This window comes from Populus euphratica, unplaced genomic scaffold (genome assembly GCF_000495115.2).
Source record: "Populus euphratica unplaced genomic scaffold, PopEup_1.0 scaffold45.1, whole genome shotgun sequence".
NCBI lineage: Eukaryota > Viridiplantae > Streptophyta > Magnoliopsida > Malpighiales > Salicaceae > Populus > Populus euphratica.
In genome coordinates, this window is record NW_011499886.1 from 503,691 (window position 1) to 513,396 (window position 9,706).

Here is a 9,706-nt window from a genome sequence, read left to right on the forward strand (position 1 = left end):
ATATTATATATATATATATACACACACATATATGAATATTAAATGAAATGAATTTTAATAAATTAATATGTATTTTATTATGAATTTTATATGAAAAATAATAATGATCAATTTATTAATAATTAAAAATAAAATACTGAACAACTTAAAAAATTAAAAACATAATAAAAAAATTAAAAAATATATTAATATTTATATTTAATCTACTTGTATAAAATAATAAGTCAATAAAAAATTAATACTAATAATTTTACTAGTTTATGAAAAAATTAGAAATAAATAAATAAAAATTTAATTTTATATATTAAAACAATCTTTAATAAAATTAAAAATAAAGTTATTATGAAGTAATTTTAAAATACAAAAATTTAAAAAAATAATTACAACATAACTTTTTTTATTTTAAAATTTTTAAAAAATTAATTTTAGAGTTTTCTATATATAACACATCTATATATTAATATTTTTTATTTAATTTTTTTTAGCTCCTTCACTTACCACCGCAATGTAAGGTGACATAGAAAACGAATGAAACTTCTGTGGGATTTCAAAGAAAGGCCCAGAAATCTTGAAAAACCAAAACAAACACTGAGTTAGGAGACCGGACATCTTTTCCTTGCGAGATGAAATTGTATCTCTGTATTGCAGATTCAGGGGCTCTAAAATGATGTTACCATAAATTTTGCAGAAATTCTTCCATAACTATGCGTATCAATCTCATGGTTCTCCAACCATTTCAAGAGCTTAATTTGCCACAGATGGACTCACACGTGTTATATAGTGCTTGGTTATTGTTAAAAAAGAAAAACAAAACATTGGGGTGAGAGAGGCTCGAACTCTCGACCTCAGGATAACTCAGAAGCTATGAGACCTACGCGCTAGCCAACTGCGCCACCACCCCTTATTTCGAAAGTATAGGAAAATATATTATAAAAATCTTTCTACGACGACTCCATAATTATTTCGTTCCTATCAAAAATAAAAATAAGGGAGCTAATGAAACAAAACGGTATATATATATTGTTTCAGCTCTTTTATTAATTTTTTTTTTCAAATTATGTTTTTGTCTAAAAAATTCATATATTTTAGATAATTTTGATAAGTTAATATCAAAAATAAAAAATATTATTATAATATATTTTTAATTAAAAAATATTTTAAAAAAAACACCCGAGAGAAATTGTAGGAGATTTTGGGATCTACCATGACGAGAAATTGTAAAAGACATTGATCCTTCCTATTTTAATCAATCATGAACTGCCGCCCATTTAACAAGGGGAATATCTCTAATCAAATCAGCAAATAAAGTCGGATAAATAGTCTGAACCTTCTCAAAATCCCACGAATGATCAATAGAAATAACGTCAGGATCAATCTGATCCACTTATCTACTTAAGAAGATGATCACAAACCCCCTGGTTATATCGAAGGAAAATAGATCTACCATGCATGATAAACAAGAGCCCAACTCAGTTCTGTACGTGAATTATGGTAGCATGACAGTGGTAGCAGACCAACAGTTCAAGAATTTTGCATGAGGGCTGGCAAATTGCAATCATCCATTTTTATGGATAGTACTTAGGCCTGATATTTTTACCTAGAGAATATCACGGGGAGATCAAGAATAGAGGGTTCCCAGCACCTTGGCGTCCTCAGGATGAGGTACTTTCTCATCCATCAATTGTAGCTTTTTTGACACAAAGTGGATGGAATTCTAACATGGAGATTATATGTAATGGTATACATATATGCTTTGTTGGCCTTTCTTCGATGAGCATCCGATGAATCGCCAGTATTGTTTGCATGATAAACAAGAAGAAAGCTGAAGCTGCTGCCACCATTGCAGGCTCATCCGACAATAAATTCATTGAGACTGTTTTATGCTTGTATTATTTTTGAAAAAAACAAATTATGTACTCTATTCTTCAAGAATAACCTTTTAAGTTCTTTAATTCTCTAACAACATCATGTTAGACCATAAAGTTGTTGTGTGTGGTCCTGCACCATGTGATGGTGAGACTACCATATTAATTTTCAAGAGACAGCATGGTTGTCTCTTGGTATTAAAATTAACTGGTTAGCTACTGTAGACGCAGTAGCAAATTTGAAGAAGAGAGGAGAAGAAAACCGAGAGAAAGAAAGAAGAAAAGGCAACAAAGCAGCCTGTGTTCTTTCTTCGATTTCCAACTCGTTCATCGTTGAATTGAGTTAAGATTTTGACAGCAACATCTAGACACGTTACTCTTCATTCTGGATGGTTGGATCGAAGATTGGTAGTGTGGAAGCTGACTGTTTTGACAGAAAACAAGGCTGTCAGTATTGTGAGTTTTTCTCAAATAATTCTCCTTTAATCTTGTTGTAATCCGAGAATAAGTTGTTCTTGATGATATATATGTTGTATCCTTTAGTTGAATCTGAGGAAGAATAATTGTAAACCCATTATTTGTTGATAGTGAAAGTTTTTAGGTGGACTACGGTCCCGTAGTTTTTCCCGCATCGGGTTTTCCATGTTAAAATTTTGATGTTGATTTGTGTGATTATTTGCATTATATTTGGTCATTATTTAATTTTGATTTTACTGCACAAAGAGAGAAAAGGATTGGGAATTGTGAATTGTGAATTATATTCCGCTGAATTGATCCGGGTAAATTGGTGTCTGGTTGTTCCTAGTTTTCCCAACAAAGTGGTATCAGAGCATTGGTTGTGTAGATTGAATTTCTTGTGCAGTTAAAATGGAAAAGGAAGATTCGGGCATGATAAAGCTTACTTCCTCAAATTATTTTCTATGGAAAACATTGATGGAGGATCACTTATATTGCAATGATTTGGCTTTGCCGATTGAATGTAAAGGAATAAAGCCTGATGATATGGATGATGCAAAATGGAATGGACTAAATAGAAAGGCTACTGCTAATGTTAGAAAATGGGTATCTTCTAAGTCCATTAATCATATTTCTCAAGAACATGACTGCTAAACAGCTTGGAAAATGTTGGAAGAAACATTTACAAAGGAGAGTGCACAAAACAAGGTTTTTGTAGTTAGAGACCTTGTGAATTTGAAGTATAGAGATGGTGAAAATGCTTCAGTGCATATAAATATATTCCAAGGGTTCTTGAATCAGTTGTCATTGATGAATCTTGAGTTAGCCGATGAAATGCAAGCATTAATCCTACTGAGTTCATTGCCAGATAGTTGGGAGACTTTGGTGGTGTTACTTAACAATTCTACTTCGAATGGAAAGATCATTTGGAAAATAGTGAAGGATTGTATCCTCAATGAAGAGAAGATAGGGAAAGGGACAAACACTTCTGAGTCTCATGCATTTGTTACAGAAAGTCGAGGGAGAAGTCCAAGCAGGTTCTCTTACGGCAAGCAAGATAGAAAATTCAGCAATAGAAAAGGCAAATGGAAGCCAAGAGAAAAATCTCAGTCAATGAAGGGTTTTCAGTGTTATTATTGTGACAAGTCTGGGCATATGCAAAAAGATTGCAGAAAGTATAAAAGAGATAAAAAGGGTAAAGATGAAGACAAGAATGAAGAGAATGCTACAGCTGCAGTTGTATTTGATGGTGATGTTGTCATTGTTTGTGATGATGGTTGTGTTAATCTTGCACGTTAGGATACCGTCTAGCTTGCAGATTCAGCAGCTTCTTACCATGTTACACCCCAACGTGATTTTACACATCCTACACTGCTGGTGACTTTGGTCAAGTTAGGATGAGAAATAAAGGGATGGATAATGTTATGGGTATTAGAGACATTTAGTTGGAAACCAATACTAGATGCAAGTTGCTACTCAAATATGCTAAGCATGTGCCTGATATGCGCCTACACTTGATCTCTACAGGTACTCTTGATGAAGAAGGCTATCACAATTACTTTGGAGATGGTAAATGGAAGCTCTCCAGAAATTCCCTGATTGTTGCTAAAGGGAAGAAAATGGGTCTCTACATGTCACAAGCCAAGGTGATCAAAGGGGAGGTGAATGCAATTGAAGATTGCTCTACTGATCTGTGGCATAAGCGGCTTGGACATTTAAGTGAGAAAGGCCTTGGCATCCTTGCCAAGAAGAACTACCTTCCATTAAAAGGTATGAACTTGAACACATGTACTCATTGTTTAGTTGGCAAACAACACAGAGTTGCATTTCAAAGATCACCTTCACATAGAAGATCACATGTTCTTGATTTAGTTCATACTGATGTTTGCTCTATGATTGACAAGTCTCTTGGAGGTGCATTGTACTTTGTTAGTTTTATTGATGATCACTCCAGGAAAATTTGGGCCACTTGTTTGAAATCCAAAGATCAGGTGCTGTTTGAAATCCAAAGATCATGTGCTTGATATCTGTAAGGATTTCCATGTTAGAGTTGAAAGAGAAACTAGTAGAAAGCTGAAATGTATTTGAGTTGATAATGGTGGTGAATATAAGGGTTCTTTTAAGAAGTATTGTAGGGAACATGGTATTAAGTTAGAGAAGACAGTTTCTAAGACTCCATAGCAGAATGGAGTGGCTGAGAGAATGAACAGAACCATTATTGAAAGAATTAGATGTATAGTCTCTCATGCAAAGCTGCCTAAGTCCTTTTAGGGTGAGGCAATGAAGACTGTAGTTGCCATGATCAACCTTTCTCCATCAGTTTCTCTTGAATTTGATGCTCCAGATAGAGTTTAGAAAGGAAAGGATGTCTCTTATGCACACTTAAAAGTGTTTGGATACAGAGCATTTGTACATGTTTCTAGAGATGAAAGGTCTAAGCTTGACAGCAAGACAAAACAATGCATTTTCTTGGGCTCTGAAGATGATGAGTTTGGCTATAGGTTGTGGGATCCAAAGGAGAAGAAAATTATGAGAAGCAGAGATGTTATCTTCTTTGAAGATCAAACCATTGAAGACTTTGAACAGAAAGAGAAAACAGAGTCTACTGCTTTTATTCCATCTAATTCAAATCCAAGACCTATTCCACAGTTACCTTTGATGCCTGCTAATCATGGGGGAGACTTGAAAAATGATGACAATGGTGGTTCTTTTATTGAGCCATTAGTTGGTGATCCTGAATCAACTAATGATGATATTGATGTTATTCTTGAACAGGATATGCAGAAAGCTCCAAATGAGCCACAATTGAGAAGGTCAACTAGACTTCGCTAACCTTCTACCAAATATCCTCCTCATAAGTATGTGTTGGTTACTGATGGGGGAGAGTCAGAATGCTTTGATGAAGCTATGTCACATGAGAAGAAAAGAGAGTGGTTGAAAGCAATGCAAGAAGAGATGAAATCCTTGCATGAAAACCATACCTTTGCGTTAGTGAAGCTTCCTAAAGGTAAGAGAGCACTCAAGAAAAAATGGGTTTTTAGGTTGAAAATTGATGAACATTGCTCACAGCTAAGGTACAAGATACCATACCTTGCATGAAAGGTTTTGGTCAGAAGAAGGGTATTGATTTTGAAGAAATCTTTTCACTTGTGGTCAAGATATCTTCAATCCGAGTTATGTTTGGCTTAACTGCTAGTTTGAATTTTGAAGTTGAACAACTTGATATAAAAATTATTTTTCTCCATGGTGATTTAGATGAGGAATTCTACATGGAGGAGCCTGAAGGGTTTGAAGCAAAAGGCAAAGAGCAGCTAGTTTGTAAGTTGAAAAAGAGCTTATATGGGTTAAAGCAAGCTCCAAGACAATGGTATAAGAAGTTTGATTCTTTCATGATTGATCGTGGTTATGACAAGACCACTTCTGATCATTTTGTATTTATGAAAAGGTTTTCAGATGGAAACTTTATTATTCTCTTGTTGTATGTGGATGATATGTTGATTGTTGGCCATGATGCTAAGAAGATTCAGATGTTGAAGGAAGAGTTGAGCAAGTCTTTTGCAATGAAAGACTTAGGACCAGCAAAACAGATCCTTGGCATGAAGATCACATGTGACAGGAAGAAGAAGAAACTTTAGCTATCTCAGGAGAGATATGTTCAAAAGGTACTTGAGAGATTCAACATGAGCAACTCCAAACCTGTTTGTTCTCCACTTGCAAGCCACTTTAAACTAAGTTCTAAGCAGTGTCCTTCAAGTGATGAAGAAAAAGATGAGATGAAAAACATTTCTTATGCATCCGCGATTGGTAGCTTGATATATGTCATGGTTTGCATAAGGTCGGATATAGCTTATGTAGTTGATGTGGTTAGTCGGTTCCTCTCCAATCCTGGTAAAGAACACTGGTCAGCAGTGAAATGGATACTTAAGTATCTCAAAGGTACTTCTAGTTTCAGCTTATGTTTTGGTAATGATAAGCCTGTGTTGGATGGATACACAGATGCAGATATGGCTGGTGATGTTGATTCTAGAAAGTCCACATCAGGATACTTGATGAAGTTTGCAGGGGAAGCAGTCTCATAGCAATCAAGGTTACAAAAATATGTTGCATTATCCATTACAGAGGCTGAATATATTGCTCTTACAGAAGGGGGTAGAGAGTTGTTATGGATAAAGAAGTTCTTGCATGAACTTAGCCTAGTTCAAGAGAACTTTGTGTTGCACTGTGATAGTCAAAGTGCAATCTATCTCAGTAAGCATCCTACTTTTCACTCTCGATCAAAGCACATTGAGGTTAGATATCAATGAATTCAAGATGCTATGGAAATGAAGTCATTTGTTGTTGACAATATCCATACTAATGACAACGTGTCAAACATGATGACCAAACCTCTACCGAGAGAGAAGTTTGAGTTTTGCAGAAGGGAAGCAGGCTTGTCAAAGCCTCCTAAATTGAAACTTGCATATTGATTGTCAGTATGGTGAATTCCTCACATGGTGCGTGAGGGGGAGATTTGTTGTGTATGGTCCCACACCATGTGATGGTGGGACCACAATATTAATTTTCAAGAGACAGCATGACTATCTCTTGGTATTAAAATTAGCTGGTCGGCTATTGTAGAGGCAGTAGCAAATTTGAAGAAGAGAGGAGAAGAAAACTGAGAGAAAAAAAAGAAAAAGAAAAGAAGAAGCTGAGCAGCCTATGTTCTTCATTCGATTTCCAGCTCGTTCATCGTTGGATTGGGTTGAGATTTTGATAGCAGCAGCTAGACATGTTACTCTTCATTCTAGATGGTTGGATCGAAAATTGGTGGTGTGGAAGCTAGCTGTTTTGACAGAAAACAAGGCTATCAATATTGTGAGTTTTTCTCAAATAATTCTCTTTTAATCTTGTTGTAATCCGAGAATAAGTTGTTCTTGATGATATATATGTTGTATCCCTTAGTTAAATCTGAGGAAGAATAATTGTAAATCCATTATTTATTGATAGTGGAAGTTTTTAGGTATACTACAGTCCCGTGGTTTTTCCCGCATCGAGTTTTCCACATTAAAATTTTGGTAGTGATTTATATGATTATTTGCATTATATTTAATGATTATTTAATTCTGATTTTATTAAAAAAAAAGAATTAAAACTTATAAATTATAAATTATATTGTACTGAATTAATCCAAGATAAATTACTATCCACTTATTCCTAGTTTTCCCAGCAATATAATCGTGGACCACAAAGCCAATGTTTCCTACCATTTTCGCGAGTTCCAAAATCCTGCTTGTCAGCACAAACCAATGTTTAATTACCTTTTTGAGTTATCTGTCTCTTTCATTACTCGGGCAAACGCTATTGAGAGTTGGAAGCTTCTCTGGCTGAGTTCACATTTAGTCTCGTTTATTTTTCACAAGAAAGTTCTTAAATACTCAGGTAATAATTAGGGACAAACCAAAATTTGTCCTTGAATGCTGAGTATGCCGTCGGCAGCCGTTACAGTAGAGAAATTCTGTGGGCAAAACGGATGCCATGCTTATCAATGCCGGAAACTTGAGACTGAATACCACATTAGTCCTGACAGTCCCAAGCAGTCTTCAATACATATAAAATGGAAAAATACATGGTGAAGCATACAAGAAGTGAGATGACAGAAACAAACAGAAAAATATCACACCCATACAATACCGTTTATTCTTTTACAGTCTTCTTTACACAGAAGAAGAGCCTCCTTGATGAATTTTTCGAAGTTATTGTAAGATGATCCTCCAATACTGGTAGCTGCTTCTGCTATATCTTTCCACTCCAAAGCCTTTTGCCTCATTTGCTTCCCGCTGTCCCCTTCTATCATTTCCTTAACAAGACTTTCAATCTCGTTTCTCTTAACATCATGATTGACCTCCACTCCAATCCCCCATTTGGTGCATGCATACCGGCAATTCGGTTGTTGATCAGCAAAAAAAGGCCAGCAGATTACTGGAACGCCACAGGATATAGTTTCCATCATAGAATTCCACCCACAATGTGTCAGGAAAACCCCAACTGATGGATGTGCAAGAACTTGATCCTGTGGACACCAACTTGCTAATAATCCTCTACCATCAATTTGCTCAAGAAACTCTTCCGGCAAGATTGCAGAATCACCCATCACTACATCAGGCCTAATTATCCATAAAAACGGTAGTTTACTATTTGCCAGGCCCCAAGCAAATTCTCTCAAGTGTGTGTCTGTCATTACGGTCACACTTCCATAATTAATGTACACAACAGAATTATGTCCTCTTTTATCAAGCCAATCAAGACAGTTTAAGTCTTCTTTCCATAAACTTGAACCAAGTGACCTGGATTCGCTTTCAGCTGGGATATGCTTTAAAAGCAAGGGAAGAGGACCTACTGTATAAATGTTAGGGAACTTGGTAGCAATTATAGACTCCAACACCTCATTTTCGAATTCGTTGAATGTGTTGAAGATAATTGCAGGAGAGTTTAAGCAGTTCTCTGCTTCTGATCCCATAAAATCAAACATTATTTCATCGTTTGTGGTTCTGATAAAGGTTGGCATGTCTTTTAATCGGATGTTACTCAAACCAGGGATCCAATCAATAGGTGTATAGCCATCTCGAAGTAAATTTTCTTCTGAAACAACGGAAGGATAAAGTTTTATGTTCATGATAAACATTTTCTCAAACAATAGAGAAATATCCAGGAGAGCATGCTGCATGCCCTCTTGGATAGTACAAAACAGATAAACGAAGAAAAGCCAAGAAATACACACCTTTGTATGGAACGAAGCCTCTTCTGGTGAGTTCATTGAAATGCAAATATCCCATGAAGCTACAAGCTGAGGCTGTCCAAAACTGAACCTGGGGAATGTTAAACTCTTCTGCAGCTTTTATGCCAAAGCTCATGACTCCATCTGAGATTACGCAAGTAACAGGAGGCACTTCAGATGATGAATTCAACTTTGTAAGGAGCTCTTTAAATGGGGCCATACAATTTTTCCTTGTTGAATCACACAAGGACGGAACGTCTTGTGTTGCATCAAAATCAGATGGTGGCAAAGGCAAACCATCCGGTATGGTCTCAAACCGGAAATCAGGCAGGCCTTCGACAGAGTCTGGTCCTCTGGACCGGATTAATCTCCCGTGGTTGAACTCAGTGTTAACGAAGGTTATGTGAAAGCCTCTTGAGTGCAAAAGCTTGGCTAGGTGCATCATTGGGGTAACATGGCCCTGTGATGGATAGGGAACACATACTGCATGGGGTTTTCTGGCTCCAGTTGAACTCATATTTTCTCTGAGGCACTGAAATGAAATGCTTTCCTGGTTTTTCTTGGCCTAAAAATAAAAGAGATGTACTAGTCCACGAGCATCTTTTGATGACAAAATTATCAGACTGGGTCC

General features: G+C 36.1%; 1 protein-coding gene across 2 annotated transcripts; it reads right to left on the bottom strand.

The window, feature by feature from the left end:
* Positions 1-7,842: 7,842 nt before the first annotated feature.
* LOC105130302 (7-deoxyloganetin glucosyltransferase-like) lies at positions 7,843-9,661 on the bottom strand. 2 transcript variants are annotated; one of them, XM_011032747.1, is made up of 2 exons: positions 9,079-9,661; positions 7,843-8,936 (listed from the first exon to the last, which is right to left on the bottom strand). In XM_011032747.1, the coding sequence occupies exons 1-2, from the start codon at positions 9,590-9,592 to the stop codon at positions 7,975-7,977; spliced, it is 1,476 nt and encodes a 491-aa protein (XP_011031049.1). In that variant the 5' UTR covers positions 9,593-9,661; the 3' UTR covers positions 7,843-7,974. The 2 variants fall into 2 exon arrangements, with proteins under 2 accessions (XP_011031049.1, XP_011031048.1); XM_011032746.1 differs by having other exon boundaries at positions 7,843-8,939; positions 9,079-9,659.
* Positions 9,662-9,706: the final 45 nt, after the last annotated feature.

Excerpts from the sequence above, each read along its gene's own strand:
- LOC105130302 (XM_011032746.1), bottom strand. The coding sequence starts at position 9,592 with ATGAGTTCAACTGGAGCCAGAAAACCCCATGCAGTATGTGTTCCCTAT. Across the intron at positions 8,940-9,078 it reads AGGCTTCGTTCCATACAAAG|AAGAAAATTTACTTCGAGAT; the intron begins GTGTGTATTTCT and ends CCGTTGTTTCAG.